Source organism: Panulirus ornatus, chromosome 2, assembly GCF_036320965.1.
Source record: "Panulirus ornatus isolate Po-2019 chromosome 2, ASM3632096v1, whole genome shotgun sequence".
In the NCBI taxonomy this organism is placed as follows: domain Eukaryota; kingdom Metazoa; phylum Arthropoda; class Malacostraca; order Decapoda; family Palinuridae; genus Panulirus; species Panulirus ornatus.
In genome coordinates, this window is record NC_092225.1 from 97,978,772 (window position 1) to 97,999,104 (window position 20,333).

The 20,333-nt window shown below is 36.4% G+C and overlaps 2 protein-coding genes across 2 annotated transcripts in view; one reads left to right on the forward strand and one right to left on the reverse strand.

Annotated features, from left to right (window-relative positions):
- The window catches only part of LOC139758799 (FUN14 domain-containing protein 1), a 38,887-nt gene extending 33,281 nt beyond the window's left edge, over nucleotides 1–5,606 (forward strand). Inside the window, exon 5 of the mRNA XM_071680616.1 lies at nucleotides 4,394–5,606. Coding sequence (XP_071536717.1) covers nucleotides 4,394–4,657 — 264 coding nt within the window. The 3' untranslated portion in view covers nucleotides 4,658–5,606. The remainder of the gene's footprint in view (nucleotides 1–4,393) is intronic.
- A 7,764-nt stretch (nucleotides 5,607–13,370) lies between these two features.
- The window catches only part of LOC139758793 (progestin and adipoQ receptor family member 3-like), a 39,514-nt gene continuing 32,551 nt past the window's right edge, over nucleotides 13,371–20,333 (reverse strand). Inside the window, exons 9-10 of the mRNA XM_071680602.1 lie at nucleotides 17,824–17,914; nucleotides 13,371–15,202 (exon numbers count right to left, since the gene is read on the reverse strand). Of these exons, the coding sequence (XP_071536703.1) occupies nucleotides 15,060–15,202; nucleotides 17,824–17,914 (234 nt within the window). The 3' untranslated portion in view covers nucleotides 13,371–15,059. The remainder of the gene's footprint in view (nucleotides 15,203–17,823; nucleotides 17,915–20,333) is intronic.

Genomic DNA, 20,333 nt, shown 5'->3' on the forward strand with positions numbered 1-20,333 from the left:
ATACACAGTGTGTTTAAATCTTACTTTGATAATGTCGCATGCCTTTATGTTTACCAGCTAATGTTTGTTGCATGTTTCCGTGAATAAATTTTTTTTCATAGTTATTCGGTTTTGGGTCTGGATGAAGGTGAAAGAGGTTGGAAATTACGTTGATATGAAGAGATAGAGAGAGAGTAAGGGTTATGGATTGGATCAGGTAAGACTAAGGGTTTTGGACTGGTCAGGTAACATGTAACAAAGAATGAGTTTATTAATTGCAGGGATATTATCTTCTTAAATTCAGGAGATAAATTGAGTGCGAGTGTAATTAGTGAAGAGAATGAAAAATAATACAAATGAACGAAAAATAATACAAGTGAACGAAGAATAGGTAAGATTAAAGCAGGGACAGTATTGTATTGATTGGGTCTTGACAAGAAAGTTACATGGAAAATGCCAGTAAGGAAAATCATATATTTGCAGTGTTTATTAAAGGTTTTTGTAAGATTTGAAGAACTGGAGATAGGTAGGTGGATGGCAGGCAGCCACAGACCAGGGAGGTACATTATGGGTACTACCTGCCTGGTTATCAGAAGGGTTAGTGACAGTTGCATTATGAGCGAGCATTTCAGTGATTGTCAGACTACACTCCTCTGACCCAGGGAGCTGTCATTTCTTTCTGCTTTACCCACACATGAAATACTGGCATTCTGCTCACATTCAGAGTCTCTTTGTCACACACACAACACGTACCTCACGCATCTCATTCTTTGTAACTCTAGATTTTCCTGCAGCAAGTGCTATGTGCGAGCCCTGCCTTTTGGAAAAGTGGTAGGAACATAGGTGGTAGCAGTAGGTAGTAACTTTAGGTGGAAAATGGTAGGAGCAATGGGTAGAAGTAATAAGTAGGAACAATAGGTAGAAACATTGGGTTGGAACATTAGGTGGGAGCAGTAGTTAGAAGTAGTAGGTTGGAATATCAGGTTGAACATTAGGTAGACATCTCTGGAAACACTGTGCTGTAGTTCCCCTCTGCCAGTGGCCTATTAAGGGTGAGAGACGAAAGGCTAAGAAGCTATGGAGACTTTTCCTGTAGCCACCCCCTTGAGGGAGTTCCCAAAGGGAACAGGCACCAGAAATATAGATACATATAGTGGAAATGTGTAACATACAGTTCAGTTGCATTAAAAGAGCGTTGGAAACAGTTTAGGTGATAGAGGTATAATATACACCACAAATAGCAGTGGATGGAGTATTTGGTACAAGGGTTGAGTAATGCAAGGATTTATATTATTACTGTTGTATAAGTTATTCATGGACAAGTTAATTTTAGCTAAAAATTTAGAAAGTATTGAGAAGGGCAGTAATGCATATAAAGCTGGATAAGCTTGGATGTATGTATTACAGTATTAAGGAAGATGGTGAAGAATGCAGAAGGGTCAGCAATTGAATGGATTTTAAAAGTGTGGATGGCAGCATTGAAAAATGTTTATGTACCTGATTGGTTGAAGGCATGGAATATTTTGTTGAATGAAGGTGACTGGAGTAAAACTGACCTTAAGAACAAATTATTTTTTTTTTTTGTAGGTGATTTTGCTTGATATATGGTAACTGTAATCATCAAAAGGAGTACTGCAATCCATGTTGGTGAAAAGCAAGGAAGATTTAAGATTGAGAGCGAGTGTATAGATAAACAATGTTTCTCAGAATAATCAGTCAGGATGTGAAAAATGGTTGGATGGAGAAAATCTGGAGGTTACAAAGGCCAAATTAATTAGGCATTATATTGAACAACTTTAAGGATATGTAAACTGCTGTAATGTAGAGAATTTTGAAAGCTAGCCAAATTGATGGAACTCAGAATTGTCAAAGGAATGCAAACTCTTAGAAAGCTTGTGAATCACTGGTCTTTGATAGTAGAATTGCTTGTAAATTGGAGACTACTGCTTAACTTTCTTAGGAGTAAATTTGGAGTTGGGAGACTAAGTGGAAGAATATATTAGAACTGAATAGGATATCTATAAAGGTAGTGATCAGTAAATTTAAAAGTTGGAAAAGTGAAATGATACCTTTTGCACTTAAAAACAGCCCCATAGTGTTCAGGAAGCTGGCCACATCTGCTGGGAAGGATCATGTTATAAAATGTAGTGATGTGTGTATATCTATGTGGGGAGATTGTAGGTTATCTGAACACTAGATGTTTGGTGCTACATTGTCGTTCTTGCATCCTGGGCATGAAGGGTTCTGGGATATGTTGAAGTGATGCTTTTAGTAATGTAGGTGTGGGTGATTTCCAGAGCATAGATTGGAAAGTGTGACCCACGTTTGTCAGGGGAGTGTAGTTTTGGGATGGTTGTACATTTGGTAGGGTGGTGGTTAAAACTGAGTGCTTATCAGGTCTTTTCAGTTTGTATGTATTTTGTGATAGTCACATTCACGAGGGGATAAGGGAATTTGTGAGTCACATTCACGAGGGGATAAGGGAATTTGTGAGTCACATTCACGAGGGGATAAGGGAATTTGTGAGTCACATTCACAAGGGGATAAGGGAATTTGTAAGTATAGGTGGCTGAATTGTGGAAATGAAAAGTAAAAGGCCTTATTTTTGTCGGATGAATGGTACTGCATAGACTGGAGGTACGTTTGTGTACAGTAGTTTGTCAAGATACATGAAGACAGGAATTTTAAGAAGATTGTGCTAGTCATTTCCCAGAATAGCAGAAAACTGTTGGTAGGATATAGACAGAGCTTGTTCTGTTATTGACATGAAAAGCAGATCATCATGATACTGTATTTATTTACATTTTCAATGAACATTACCTGAGTTTGTGTACTTGTTGAGATGGATACTTTATCATTAAATAATGTAAAGCCAGACAGTTGTGTGATAATGGACTAGTAAGTAAGATATAAATATAAACTCTTCAAAGAAAAAGAAAATGGTGAAATTGGTACCCTCCCCTCTTCTGTTATCAGTTTCTGAAAATTATGTGAGGAACACAGTCACCCCCTTGCATAATACATTCAACTGCAGTACCGTCAACTCAGGCTGCCTTGCAGCATTTTATCTTGAGCAAGGTGTTCACCACCTCTTCTCTCTTCATCAAACCACTCTCTATGACTCTCTCACTTTGCATACCACTCCAACCAAAACACCTTACATCTGCCACCCTATCATCAAACACATTTTGCAATCCTTCAAAATACTCACGCCATCTTCTCAGTTCATTAATACCTGTTATCACTTCCCCTTTTGCCCACTTCACTGACATTTCCATTTTTTCTCTTGTTTTTTCACATTATTTACCTCCTTCCAAAACATCATCTTATTCTCCCTAAAGTTTACTGATATTTGCTCACCCCAGCTTTCAGTTGCCCTCTTTTGCTACCCCTGCACCTTCCTCTTGACTTTGCCACTTTCTCTTATAGACCTCCCTAGCATTTGCATTCCTTTCCAGTAATTACTGCCCAAAGACCTTTCTTTTCTCTTTCACTAGCAACTTTACTTCTTCATTTCATCACTCACTACCCTTTCTAATCTGCCCACCTTTTGCATTTCACATGCATCTCGGTACCATAGCTTCCATAAATCCTTCCCATTCTTCACCCACTCCCTGTGCTTCATTTAGTTCACCTTTTGCCACTGTACATTTAATCTCTCATGGTATTTCTTCACACAAGTCTCTTTTCCAAGCTCACTTATGCTCACCACACCAACATTTTCTCCTCTTTTTTGAAAATCTCTACAAATTTTCACCCTCACCTTCACAAGTGAGTGATCAGACATCCCACCAACTGTCCCCCTTAGCACATTTACATCCAAGTCTCAAAGCCTCTCTTTTACACGCCTATCAATTAATATGTAATCCAGTAGCGCCTGCTGACCATTTCTCCTACTCACATATGTATACTTGTGTATATTCCTCTTCTTAAAACAGGTATTCCCAGTCACTAGTCCTTTTTCAACCCACAGGCTGTTCACAGTTTCCATTCATAACACTAATACTCCTTGTGTCCCAATTATACCTTCAACTGCCATATTACTTAACTCTGCATTTAAATCACCTATCAAAACTGCTGACAGACTCACTCACTGGGAAAAGTATGTATATTTGGTGGGTTTAGAGACACCTTTTCAAACTGAACCCATACTGAAAGGGTTAAGACATGAAGTTTAGGAAATGGTCTGATGCCAGAATGTACTGGGAGAACCTGTACACTGTACCTTACCTTTAACGTAGAGAATAGCATACTTGATAAGGATGATACGAGTGTTAAGATTTCATAGAAATGGGGAAACTGCAAGTTTAATGGAGAGACAGAGTGAAAGAGTGTATTTGTGAGAAAAGTTACTTGAAAATTAAAAATTTTTAGAGTTCATTGAATATGAATTTTTTATATCTGACCTTTACAGAGTGTGCTTCAAGATGCAGCTCGCCGATTAGATAAAAAGCTAGAAAAAGCTGCTGAAAAACTGGATCGCAAGCTGAATCAGGCTGAGCAAAAGGCAGACTCATGGATTAACAAGAGACTGGATTCAGCACGGAAAACTTACAGGAAATATGTACTCGGGGACAATAGTAAGATAACTGTAGATGAGATGTATATGCTCAATATGTATATTATGGCTTTCTGTGCTGGTACCATGTTAGGAGTAGGAACTGGCAAAATTATTTAGATATTGAAATTGGAGGAAGATTTTGAGTATTGAAATTGGAGGAAGGTTGTGAGTGTCGGAACAATCAAAGTGAAAAGGTTAACCTACAAATAGCCCACTTCCCTTTGTTGTCACACAATGAATAGTGTTAATCTATATCATGAACAAGCTTTAACAGACAATTTATATGCAGATCTGACAACATAATAGAAAGAAACTAGGATGATTGCAAGAAACAGTGTAGTGTGATTTAGTATCTTTTATTTTCAAAATTATCTTCAGGACTACTCAACAGTGATATAGTGATGTAAGATACATTTTCTAATAGTGTACCTTGAATTTATATCTTTCAATTGGCATAATTTTTCGCCCCTTGTGAAAAATGTAGATAGTATCACATTCTGGTTGTGTTGCTTTACATTGTAATTCATCTCGAATGCTCTTGTCCTGATTGTTCTCAGATATGCCAGTGACTGTGTTCTTAGTGCTTGAGTTTAGGAGGCTTATAGATTAAGGTGTAAAATTATTCTCGACTAGGTTACTGAAGTAGGCAGTGCCTTCATAAACTAAATTCAAGCATCTGATTTTTTTAAAAATGTTCTGATCTGATGATATTATTCAGTAGTATATTCAGGTGTACCTGAATGCCACATTACCTAGAAGTAGCATTTTTTATATATTTTTTTTTTTTTTACAGATAGTTAACTCCAAAAATATCTACAGTTAAACATTATCCAAAAGTGACAACCAAAGCAGGTGGATGTCATTTAAGGTGTTGCATTAAATTTGTTAGAAATTCAATTGTTTTTGTGTTGATTATATTATTAATTTCCCAAAAAGCTTGTGATATACTGAATTGTAGAATTCATATTTTTGCTGCCTTAATGGTGTTGCCAGTAAGTTTGGGGGTACTTAGTGTACTTACAACAATCTAGTCTTCTGTAGTGATTTTTATTATAAGTATTGCATAGGATTTTTCTCATTATCCTTGAAACAAAATGCATGCCAAACCTCCTCATTATGGATGAACTTCATGGTAACTGAGCATGTGTCAATGAGCAGTGCACCCATATACTGCCAGTAATGCTGCATTATTGTTGTAAAACATTTCTATGGGTATAAATGGGTGGAAACCTATGAGGAACCAAGAAGGATAACATCAAATGTTATTGGACTTTTAACAGATAATGAAGGAACAGATAAAGAATAAAAATGTGCAAGAGATATTTGGTGTGCAGATATCACTGGAAAGACTTTTAAGATGGTATGGTAATGCAGATGCATGGTAGATGATGAGTTGATTTGTGGAAGTATGGCTAAAGGTATTTTTTGAGAAGACATAAACCGGAACATCAGTGGAGGAGGCAAATGGGGAAGTAGTTACAGGCAGGGATGAGGTGAAGAGATGATGGGGAATTTTAAAAAGCTGTTGAATGTGCTTGATGACAGTATGGCAGATGTAAATTGTGTGGGTTGGGGTGTTATGGCAAGTGATGTGGGACAAGAGAAGAGGTGATGAAAGCTTTGCTTAAAATGAAACATGGCAAGGCAGCTTGAGTGGATGGCAATGAATATCTTAAGAAAGGGAAAGACTGTGTTGTCGTTTAGTTAGTTAGGATTTTCAGTGAATGTATGGATGATGGTGAGGTGCCTCAGGATTGGTAAATGCATGTATAGTGCCACTGTATAAAGGCAAGAGGGACAAAGGTGAGTGTCTGAATTAGATATGTACAAGTTTGTTGAGTGTGTCTGGTAAGCTGCATGAAGAAGTGGTGAATGACAGGATAGAGGCATCCACAAAGAAATACTTAGAGAAACAGAAGGATTTGTATGTGGCATTTATGGATCTAGCATACGAGAGGGTTGGCAGAAATGCTTCGTGAAAGGAGCTTTGAATATATAGTGGAGGAAAGTGATTAGAAGCAGTGAGGAGTTTTTTCAAGAGAGCAAGGCATATTTTCAAGTAGACAGAGAGGAAGCTGACTGGTTCAAGGGGAAGGCGAGATTTCAGCAGGGGTTTGTGATGTCACCATGGCTGTTTAATCTGTTAAGGATGGGATGGTGAGGGATGTGAATGCAAGGATCTATTAGGTAGGAGCAGGTATGCAGTCTGCTGAGGGTTGAGGTGGCGTGGGAAGTAAGACAGTTGTTTGCTGGTATAATGCTGGTTGCAGATTCAAATGAGAAACTGCAGAAGCTGGTGCCTATGTTAAGAGGAGTGTGAGCAAGGAGAAAGTCGAGGATAAATGTGAATAAAATCAAGGTTATTAGGTTTAGCAGTGAAGAGAGACAGGTTACATGAAGTGTGACTCTGAATGGGGAGAACTTGGAGAGAGTGGAGTGTTTTAGATACCTGAGAGTGAATAGAACCATGGGAGCTGAAGTGGGCCATTTGGTGGGTAAGGAAGCAAAGCTCTTGGGTACATTGATGAATGTATGGAAAAACAGATCACTGTCAAAGGGAAAAGATGGGTATGTTTGATGGTTCAGTAGTCCTGTTGGTGCTGTAAGGATTCGAGGCATGGGCCTCCAAAAAAAATGTTAAAGGATAAGGTGAATGTGTAGAAATGAAATGTTTAAAAGACAATATAAGGCATGAGAAGAGTTGATTGAATAAGAAATGATAGGGTAAAAGGGAGGTTTGGTAGTAAGAGGGTTATGTCTAAGAGAATCAAAAAGGGAGTGCTCAAATAGTTTGGACAAGGAGAACATGAGTGAGGAAAGGATGATGTAGAGGGTACACATGCTAGAAGTGGAAGGACCAAGGAAAAGGAGGAAAGCAAGAAGGTGGAAGGAAGGAGTGAAAGATACTTTTGAAGGATTAAGGCCTGAACTTGTAAGAGGGTGCAAGGTGTGCTTAGGATAAAGTGAACCTGAGCAATGTGGTTTACAAGAACAACATGCACACCGGTCTGTAGGGTTCTGGTTTTGAGGCCCTATCATGACAATGCTAGCTTGAAAATGTGGGAAATGGTGAACAGATATGAGGGGAAAAAAAAGATTTTCAGTTGTAAAAAGTAGATGCATTACATGAGTGGAGACAGAGTTATGAAGGGAGACTTTAGCCCCACTTGGCTGAATAACCTTCATCAGCAAAATAAGTGCTCGTATTATTCTATTGGTCTTTACTTACTTTTGCAAACTGGGCATGAATTTAGGATTTGTATAAGACTAAATGCACTTATGGTTGGGAAACGAGTTAGAGCCAACACAGATTTTTGGAAGGGAAATGACTGTTTTTTTTACCATAACTTTTGACTTAGAAGTCTAAACCACAGAACAATAAAGGAAAAATAATACTTGCTAGTAACACTGCACATGAAGAATAACTGGACTGGCAAAGAAAACCATTTATGAAATACATGAAGACCAATTACATTACCAGTAAACAAATTTTAGGTAAACATAATCCCTGTAACTGAGAAACTTTTATGTCTGAAAAATCCTGAACATATACAACTACGGAATACATAGCTTACCTTTATCATCAACCACATCCTTCTCTATGTGACACCAGTGGGAATTCTGAATTCAGTAACATATAAAAGCAGCAGTTCTTGGTTAAGGATTTTTTCCCCAAAGGTACATTCAAAACCAAATCAGACAAATAACGATACAAAATAAATGTGTGCTTCTTATACTGTAAATCATTTGCACTATAAAGTTAACTATTGAATAATTATTATCTAATATCAAAACATCAAAACATAATATGTAGAAGGAACACAATAACATTTGAAAAAATAAAGCTTTCAGATTTAAACATCATTGTCAACAGTATCAAATAACATAGATTATAAATTATTAAGCCTCCATAATTAAAAAAATAACATTACAATCACAACATATTATTAACTACATAACAGCATATATTTTTTACTAACTAGCCATAGTAATATATAAAAGATTAAGTATAAAATTAAATGCATATGTAGCACAATTTAGAAAAATTTAAATTAATACATTTTCTATCCAAGTACAAAACATGGTACTGTACATGACACAACAGATTTCTTAAGTATATAACCAGGAAGTACATGCACTGCTAAACCAACTATCAATGACAGCTTTGACTGTTAAAGTGGAACATATTAACCTGCACTCCTGTTATCTGAAATCTGAGGTAAATGAAAATGACCTGAAAAAAATTAATCTGGGGAAAATATGTAATTAAAAGAATTAACTTCTCAATAAAGATTCTTTCTTTGCTTGAACTTGTAAGCTATTATGATCTGTGATTTAAAATCTATACTAAGCAATAGAGAATAGACCTCATAAAATGGAAAGTCATAACTACTTCACGGAGAAATGACCATCTAACCACCAGTTATTAAGAACATGCCATTCTGACTAATGCACTAATCATGTCATACGGCTAGAATTTCTCAACTGTGCCTTGTGCTAACCCAAGACAGGAAGCAAACAAAAGCAAGAAAGTTTATATACATGCAGAAATACAACATGGCTACTAAACCTACTAAGCACTTTTAAGTACACATATGACCGGTACTGGGAATATAGCACCAGAGAAAAGCATTTTTCATAACTTGTCCTGTGAAGAGGAATTAGAAAAAGATTTCTAGCATAGCACCATAAAATCACAATGAGAGGATTGTGAGCAAAAGAATCTACAACCTGGATAATGGTAAAACTACCTTTAAGTACACTTAAAAGGAAACATCTAAGTAGAAATCTATTATGTTCAATCTAAGTGGAGTATGCATCATCTGTTCAACACCCACATTTGAAGAAATATACCATGTTAGAAAGTCGAACAATTCTTGCAAATGTACTAAATCTAAACAATGAGAATTACAAGGAAAGAAAGAATGCTCTTATCCTCCTTGGAAGAAATAAACAGGTATAAAAGAATAAGTGGGATAATTGCCATCAACTTCCTAAGGAGTTAGATGTTGAAATAGTAATTAAATAGGGGAAAAGTCATACTCAGTGCAAAGGCAAAGAAAATAAAGGAAAAGAAAAAGACAGGTACAAATCTGAGAATCTTCATTTTTTGGTAATGGAGTAATATAACGGAAAGAATAACGGACAGTGAAAGTACAAATAAACTGAAATATGTCAAAAGTGAGAAACTTAAAGTTTGTATGACTGAAAGGTATAGTTTAATCTGAGGGCAAAGAAGATTAGAACTCCCTCTCCCATACAAGCAATTACGAGGGTCCCCACAGGAACAGAAAGAGAATCCCTAATTTTTCTTTAATGAGTGAATTTTCCATAATAATCAAACAAAAACACCTAGCAGCATCCAATCTCTCCTTATAGCAGCTCATTCACAACCAAATATCTTAACTTCAAACTGGAATCATGACTAAATGTGACACATTTTGTGTTACATAAATTCTAAAACATGAAAATGACCGAAATTAGTTTTCTCGTCCAGTATTACCACATTCAAAATGGTATGCATGTTGTTTGAAGCTGAAGCTGGTTACACAATGGAGATGATACATGAAAATAATGCAAAGAGGCTTGGTGACCAATCAGTAGGTATAAATGGCAGCCCATGAACAAATTTGTATCACTAAATCAGCTAGCAATTATTGCAAGCTATTCTGTTTCTTTTTAACATACATTTTTGCCATTTCCCGCATCAACAAGGTAGCATTAAGAACAGAGGACCGAGTCAATATATATCTCAAGGTAAAAGAAAATTCTTTTCAAAATGTATGGGGCTGCAACAACTGTAATGAAATGGTGGTTATGCCTAGAGGTACTGGGGGTCCTGGGTATACAACAGGATTACATTCCAGGAAAAACATGACGTAGCAAAACGATGTATGAGGTACATATTATTTCCATAAGGAATACCGTACTTAGCTTGGGATAAGTTCTTGACATGTTCATCACCACCTAACTTACATAAATGTACGTACGCGAAATCCTTAACAAGTGTATTTATGTAACACTCAAACAATGATAAGAAATAAGGCAAATATTTTCTTATTCTTACCTTGGGAATGGACTGGTTGGGCTTGCCATAATCTTGTCATTCTTGACAGTGGTATGCACAGTGGTGGAAGGCAAGGCGGGATGGTACAAAATAACAGCAGCCTGTTCTCCATATCCACTGTCCTGTATTGCATCAACTTTCACGTTGTGAGCAACACTGCTACAGTGCCTCTTGCGCAAACACTAGACAACTTTCCACCGATACTAGGTTTTCCACTCATCATTTTAAGATTATGTAATATGGCACAATACAGTATATCAGAGCATGGAGCACTTGCAACACACATCCACTAAAATGCTTCGAGACTGGGCGGAAGGAAGTTATTGGTAAAGACATTGCATGACGCCACAGCACACTCAAATGACCATTCTCCATCATCCAACACCCAGCCAGGATGAGATTCATGTTATACTGATCTTTCTTTCTCTTGGAAAACGATGTTAGTGTAAAATTATTTGACATATAGTGATCTTTTTCTCTAATAAACTGATAACAAACGTGCAAAACAATGTATAGCATAATGACATAATAATAGGGGCCCTCTGTAATGTACTTGCATAACTAAGGTAAGGCAGAATGCGACTGACTGAAATACTCTGGAGGAATTACAGAAGTGCATTCTAAAACCCTAATGGATAGAAGATAAGGAATACCACTACGTATCATCTGCATGTTGTAAACGGTGACTAAGAGGGACAAGAGTAGGAGGGGCAGAAATCCTCTCCACCAGTACCATTACTTAAAAGAGGGAACTAAGTACGAAGCTAAGTGAAGATTTTCCCTGTAAATCCCAGTTGCCTATTCCTAGTGCTACCTTGTTAAGGAGAAGAAATAATAAACAGCTATGATAGAAAAGAAGTAACCAAATATTGTGGTAAAAAGGTTAGGAATACGACACTTTTGCATGACAGGGTAAGTACTCCTGATATCTCCCAACTAAATGTAATGTGTGACACTGATTGCCAATAATATTATACATACCTAAACAAAAAATATTATAACACCTAACACACATCATCATTAAAGCAAGTATGACGAGAAGTGCATTGACAAAGGAATGCAAATGCTTATAAAATTTGTCAATTTGCAGTATCTTTTAGTCTTATGTTGCTTTTTGAATGCTTTTGTTTATATATATCATTACTCCACACAATTACATATACTAAGCACTGTAGTAAATCTTAAATCAACATTACCATTACAGTGAATATGATGTGAAGTGAACTATCATTAACACATATATGTTTACAATAACCACAATTTGTGACAGTTTTTGGTCTTCCATTTTTTGCATGATTTTGTTCCTAAATGATCATTCGATAATATCATAACTCTATATTTTCACATGCAAGGATAAAACATGCCCCATTCAAAGGCCATCTCAGGTAAAAGAAATAGAGAAAAACAAAGAAATTAATCAGGGTTCAACATGTGTTTGCAGACCTGAATCTTAAGGATTGAAATGTTATAGGAAGAGGAAATGATGAATGAAATAAGACAATTCCACAGCTTAGCTGTTCAATGGTAGGAGGTATCATGAAAGTCAAAACTTAACTGTCCAGCCTTCTCTTAGAAACTATTTGCATGCCTTGGATCCAAGCCTTTGGGATGGGGACACAAGCAGACAAGAGCATAGGGCAATGTAAATGCTGTAGAACAAGAAAGAGCAAAACCACTGCAACTTAAAAAGGATTAGGGGAAAAAAGATGATGGGAGGAGAAATGATGAAACTGAAAACTTCTGATTCTACTCTGCTTAATAAATAGATGGAGGAAGAACCATCCTAGATGTGCAAGCAGTACTCCATGCTGGGGTGAACCTATCTCCTACAGATATGAAATTACCGCTCACTAGGAAAACAGTTACAGGATCTATACAACATCCATGCTTTTTGTAAGCAGACTTGATGATGTTGGTTATATGGGGTTTCCAGGATATATATGTTTAAGCCCTATATATTGATCTTATAACAGGATTTAATTGTGGAGTTCTGAAACTGAACACTGGGAAATAAATAATTCTTTAATAGAAATCTATAAAATTACATTTCAGCTCTACTGGATTTAACCTGAGATGCTGCAAAGGTATGAAATGAGCAAGGAAACATTCAGTATGAGAAAAATAATAAGTATTACAAGGAGGAAGGGAGGGAAAGCGAGTTGAAGTGAGTAAAGTGGAATCATTAGCAGAAGAAGGAATAGGGTCAGAGGCAGAAGAAAAAAGATCAAATATACACAGAATAAAGAGAGTAAGCAATGTGACGGAATCCTGAGAAACTATGATTGTTAGGAGAACAGTAAAGTCTTTCCATCAATGACTAATGCATTGGAAAGGAAGAAAAGAAACTATGCATTGGAAAAAAAAAACCCACAGGAATAAAATTCAGAAAGCAAAGATTTATGCCAATCACTGTCAAAGAGCTTGGAGATGTTGAAGGGTTTGACAAGAGGTGAGTCAAACAGGAGATATCACCAGTAAACCAAGCACTGTAAAATCTGTGCTGGTGACAAAATAGAAGGGAATGGGATTCTAACTATCTCTGAAACTGAAAGGCTGGCATGCATCACAAGCCATTAAACATGCATGTTGAACCATACACAGATTTCCAGTGAATTTCTACAAAGATTCAGTTTGTACCAGTGTGATTATTCCAGAGGACGCATGTTGAGACATCACTCACCTTGAACTTTATGGAAACTGTATCTTAAGTGCATTTTCTATTAAATGCTATTACTTTCTTTATTGTATTCTTAATTAGTGGCATTTTTCATTACCAGGTAACCTCATCATACCTATAAATGTACTGGTTTTAAACTGTATTTTTGAAATAAACTGTGAACCTCTGTCAATTCTATTTCTCTCTTTAAAAGAGCTAAATGGTAAGAAATAAACACTACCAAAGATTTGATAAGATGTTAACACCATGGTGGTTAACAAGGGAAAAAATTATCAATTTATTGCTTTCAGGCATCTTGAAGCTGTCAGGGGTCTTTTCCTCTGCTGGAATGGCATTTCATCCCATATTCTACTACATACAAAATATGGATGTTTTTCCTTTAAAAAATTATTTGCCCTGTTCACTAGCCTTTTCATTTAAAAGGCTTTACTCAAAGAGTCCAATTACGGTGGAATTCACTGTATCCTTAGCCTTATCGACAGTTTGTAAATCCTAACAAATAAGACTTTGTCTTCATTAAACGAGTATTCAAAATTAAATGCTACAAGCAATTAATAGAGTAGGTACTGATGCCTCTTATAAATTCTTATGTGTAATGTATCTGTCTAGCACATTCAGCTAAGGGATAAGCAAGTCTGACTTGATAACACCTAATATATGTTTAACAATAAGAGGCAGACTATTGATACTGTACTTATACTAGTAATGCCCTAGTGATCTTTTTAATGATAATGTGTGATATCATATATAATGGCTACAGTATATTGGAAATTTACATAATAAGAACATCTATCATTACTGTTACACTATATCCTATCAAGCTTAAAATGATAAAAGACTGTTTTATTAGCAAACCATCATATATTACAAAACAATCTTTTTTGCCAAAGATGGGATAGGCAAGTTTATCTAATACAATTTTCTGTGTGGAAAGTGAGAACAAAAAAATTTAGATTTTTCCAGCATTCAATACATAATTCCATGTATGAGGTACCCAACAGCTCCCTAACATTTAGCAAAATGTGGAAGGGGTATGTCTCAAAGCATCATATTTTGCATCTGTCACCTTCACACAAATTGAATGAGTCAGAATCAACATTTCTGAGGTAGGGATGTTATGGAAGACTGTTATATTTGATTATCAGTAGCAATCTTACTTGTAACATTAAGTAAGCTGTTGAGCACTAGCAATTTTTAAAATCAGCTTCAAAGGCCAATATATTACAGCCACATGACCATATCTCTCATTCTTTGTAACTATCACAGATTTTATAGCTATAACTAGGGCTGTTTCAACGAGTTACATATCAAATAGCTGCAGGTAAGGTGATGGCAGTACATATGAATTAAGTCAAAAATGTTGGGTTATTGTTTGTGACGAGGTATCAATGAAAATGTAGATATAAAATTTTTTATATCACTGTGGTGTCATGGTTAGAAGAGTTTAACTAAAATGTTTCATTAAACCCAATATATTTCATAATAATGTTATATAATGACGGTAGAATAAGTACATACATTCATGCTAATTTGTGCGTCAGTGTATATAATGTAAACAATTGCACCACCTTGCCATTCCCCTGCCCTCACCCAAGCTGAGTTTGTGATTGTCTTAATGGTATCATATATTGTTTCATAGTTCTTAAGGTGAATTTTAAAATTTCCAAAGGTTATTTTGCTAAAACCCGGACTTTCATTTTTTTTGTTTCCCCAAGCTAAATGGGGGAAGGAATGTGCATATCCAATAGGTTCATTTCCTTATTGTGGTAAACCTTTCAAGGATCCACCATGGTCATGCTGCATCCGTAGGTTAGCCTAAAGCGTGCATACTCTAAGCCAGTTTGGTGCCAGTACACCAGAGCAATAACAATGATCATGTGCCACAGCTGGTGTGATGCTCCAATGAAATCAAAACGACCTGCAGAATACAGTTAATTATATAAAATACTTGTATGTATATAATAAGAATATCTTATAGACTAAGGGTGAGCTATCTTTCGCTTTACACTTATTGTGAAATAACAGTTATCAAAATCATCAAAATAATCAAGCAAGTCCAAATTAAGCCTATGCTCCTTGACTTGGTCCGGTATAGGAGACGGTGAAGGATGAGGGTAAGTAAGGTAGTGAAAAAATACTTAATGTACTATTTTTAAAAGAATCAAAGATGGAAAATTTTGCAAGACTGGTCCACTGTACAAAAACAGAAGGATGTAAACTATGAACATTGCTTATCTTACTAAGGTATACTCATTTGGTTTTCTCTTAACATATCCCTACCATCTTAATATATAAGGGCTAGGTATTTGTTGACCATTTCCAACATGTGTTATGCAACATATCCAAGCAAATAAGTGATATCATGCTAAAGATCTACAAACACTGTCCACAAAAAACCTTGTCTGCCTCCCCCATACATTTTCAAAAGCAATGTCACACTTACATTTTTGTACTTTTTCATTTCTTCTTTGGCCTTGATTACCATTTGCAGATGTCTAGGCATGGAACTGGCAAGGTTCCTGAAGTATTCTAGGGTCTTGATCTCCTGAATGAGGTAAAGGACTAAATGGTGCAGGAAGCAATCACCTGATGCCTAGTGTACCTAGAAAGGTCACAAGTGCCCATATTTTCTTGCTTCCACGTAAGAATTTGGGCTTTCTTCTCCTTAGAAAGGTGAGAGCCAACCATCGTGAAGCAGAGGTGGAAGAAGAACAGCACCCAGAAGAGAAATTCACAAAATGAAGTGGCAACCAGGAAGACTACAGAAAGAACATCCTTCCCTCAAGATACCCTGTGGCACACTGAGGTCGGCTGCTTGTCCTCAAACTGTCAGACATTCTAGTATCAGAGACCAAATGTAAGATGATTTCACCAAGAGAGTGTCATACGCTTGCATCCACAATAAACCTTAGCTGTGCATTGCCTTTGAAAATATATAAGGGGTTGACAATGTTTTTTGCAAACACTGTATATTTTGTATATCACTCTAGAATACACGTCTGCTTATATATTCCATCTACTAATTTTCACCTTCATAACTTAAACGATATCTAGGTTGAAAAATGTTAGACATTCATCATGATGAGATATGGTATAATGCTGTGCATAATACCATTTGTTTCCGTGCATTTTCTGGCTACATGTAGTACATGAAGACCAACCATTCATTTCTCAATGTTAATTCTTGAAAACTGAGAAGGACTGTACAAGTTATCATAAAGCAGACACATAAGATATTATCAATGTGCACAGAAATTCCAGTATATACTGATTATTACTGGATTATTGGTATAAAAATTCAATCATAAAATGCACCATCATTTTCCTTTTTAAAAACTCCCTTTAATCCACTCATTGTGGCCAGTTGCCTCCACCTCAAGGTGATATATGCAGCCATTAGTTTTTGTATTGGTATCCATGTACTGTTACCAGATCCTCCTGCCTTCATTTTTTCCACATTTTGGTTAGACAATATGGATAACACGGAGGCCTGTATGAGATATCAGTGATGAAAACTCTAAGAACTGGAGGTCCCCAACTACTTACGAACACCAGAAAAATGAACACTCATACTTACGAATTAGTTTCAAAGTATTTCTAGTTTAACATTCAAATGGTCACTGATGTTTAAGAACTGTTGAACTACTTATATGTGCATTTGTCATTGAATGTTGCTTAATATGATAATTCATTAAATATATCATCTCGAATGCAATATTGATTACATTATTACAGGAATCTACAGATACTTGCACTAAGTTCATGCAAATTATCATTTCTTTACATTTTCGTACTTAGGAACGATTCAACTTATGAACAGGGTTCAGAAATGTATCCCTTTCATGAGTAAAAGACTCCTGGTAATTGTATTTCTTATTTTAAACTCATCTAAAAATACCATTCATTTCACCAAGTATGTCTAACAGAACTCCTGGAGTACCACATATACCTGGCAGAGGAGCAGCTTACATCAAAGGAAACAGTACCCGTAAGCTACAATTTACCTGGCTGAGTTGTATATCATTTCATCTACAAAATTATGCTCTAATTAAATGTAATAACAAATGCATGGAGATACCTCTTTAGAATCTTTAATAATGTTTTGCACACAATGTAAGATGGATATCAGGACTGCCACTGTGATAAGGTTAAAACATATCACTTCTTTATATTCTCCTTCCGCTTTCTCTCAACTATTCATCGACTTCTCCAAAATTTATCTCAATGCTTATATTCCACATGCTGTTTAGTTACTAAAAAACACTAGTATACTCATTTTTTCCATACCTATTTCTATCCGCAATTCTAATTCCGTCTGTGTTCTCGTTTCTTGGTGCAAGAAATAAAGGAATAACTAATTCACCTGAATGGTTGTCAAACCAACATGTAAAATTCCACAGCTATTTCTGCGATACTGAAATTGAGTTTGCAACTCCCTAGGTGCACAAATTATCTGTAGCTCTGATATTTGTGGCAAGTTCTTCATGCATTGCACTGCTATAAATGAGAGAAAAACAGTAAAAGAAATGTACAACTTACCAGGGAAATATCTTTCTGGAAATTTCCACAAATAAACAATCACAGCAGCAGCACTGATGCCATACATAACAAAGATACGAGGCAAGAAAATCTGAAAGAGAAAGTTGAATCAGTGGTGGCTACTGTGATCATCATATAAATATTTCTTTCCAAGAAAATTAAGAGATCCTGACATACAGATATAACAAGAAAAAGCTCAAGTCTGATTTAATAATTTCTCATCAAAGGCCCAAGTCACCAAAAGAAGTCAAACAAGGAAAGCCTTGAATGAAAAATAAAAAAATAGTAAAAGTGACAGAAAAAATGAAAAGAAACATCTACGAATTTTGGGAAATATGAAAAGCTTGTGTTTAAAAAAGGTTGTAGCTGTTACAGAAAATCTTATAAGGTACAAAGAAAGTTGAGAGTAAATGTGAATAAGAGCAAGGTTATTAGGTTCTGTAGGGTTGAGGGACGGTTAACTGGGGGGGGTAAGTTTGAATGGAGAAAAACTGGAGGAAGTGAAGTATTTTAGATATCTGGGAGTGGACTTAGCAGAGGATGGAACCATGGAAGCGGAAGTGAGTCACATGGTAGGGGAGACGGTGAAGGTTCTGGGAGCGTTGACGAATGTGTGGAAGGCGAGAACATTATAATGAGTATGTTTGAAGGAATAGTGGTTCCAACAATGTTATATGTTTGCAAGGCATGGGCTATAGATAGGGTTGTGCAGAGGAGGGTGGATGTGTTGGAAATAAATATGTTCCAGGACAATATGTGGTGTGAGGTGGTTTGATCGAGTAAGTAATGAAAGGGAAATAAAAAGAGCGTGGCTGAGAGAGCAGAAGAAGGTGCGTTGAAATGGTTTGGACACAGAGAGAATGAACAAGGAAAGATTGACAAAGACGATATATGTGTCAGAGATGGAGTGAAGAAGGAGAAGCGGGAGACCAAATTGGAGGTGGAAGGATGGAGTGAAAAAGATTTTGAGTAATCAGGGCCTGAACATACAGGAGGGTGAAAGACATACAAGGAATAGAGTGAATTGGAACGATGTGGTATACTGGGTTCGACGTGCTGTCAATGGATTGAATCAGGGCATGTGAAGCATCTGGGGTATAAATCATGGGTGCATTACACATGACAGCTAGAGACTGAGTGTGAACAAATGTGGCCTTTTTGTCTTTTTCTGGCACTACCTCACTGGGAGGGGGAGATGCTATTTCATGTGTGGCGGGGTGGTGACAGGAATGAATGAAGGCATCAAGTATGAATATGTACATGTGTATATATGTATATGTCTGTGTATGTGCATTTATGTATATACATGTGTATGTGGGTGGGCAGGGCAATTCCTCGTCTGTTTCCTTGTGCTACCTCGCTGACGCAGAAGATGGCAATTAAGTATAATGATAATAATAATAATGATAATAATAATAATAATAATAATAATAATAATAATAATGATTATTTTTTGTTATACTCAACCACCGTCTCACGTGTCAGCGAGGTAGCGCAAAGAAACAGACAAGGAATGGCACAACCCACCCATATACACATGTATATACATAAACGCCCACACGCGCACAAATACATACATATACATTTCAATGTATACATACATACATGTGTGGTGGGGTGGTGGCAGGAATGGATGAAGGCAGCATGTATGAATGTGTACATGTGCATATATGTATATGTCTATGTATATGTATGTATACATTGAAATGTATAGGTATGTATATGTGCATGTGTGGGTGTTTATGTATATACATGTGTATGTGGGTGGGTTGGGCCATTCTTTCGTCTGTTTCCTTGTGCGACCTCGCTAACGCAGGAGATGGCAACAAAGTATAATGATAATAATAATAATAATAATAATAATAATAATAATAATAATGATAATAATAATAATAATAATGATTATTTTTTGTTATACTCAACCACCGTCTCACGTCGTCAGCGTTTGGTAGCGCAAAGAAACAGACAAGGAATGGCACAACCCACCCATATACACATGTATATACATAAACGCCACACGCGCACAAATACATACATATACATTTCAATGTATACATACATACATGTGTGGTGGGGTGGTGGCAGGAATGGATGAAGGCAGCATGTATGAATGTGTACATGTGCATATATGTATATGTCTATGTATATGTATGTATACATTGAAATGTATAGGTATGTATATGTGCATGTGTGGGTGTTTATGTATATACATGTGTATGTGGGTGGGCAGGGCAATTCCTCGTCTGTTTCCTTGTGCTACCTCGCTGACGCAGAAGATGGCAATTAAGTATAATGATAATAATAATAATAATAATAATAATAATGATTATTTTTTGTTATACTCAACCACCGTCTCACGTGTCAGCGAGGTACGCAAAGAAACAGACAAGGAATGGCACAACCCACCCATATACACATGTATATACATAAACGCCACACGCGCACAAATACATACATATACATTTCAATGTATACATACATACATGTGTGGTGGGGTGGTGGCAGGAATG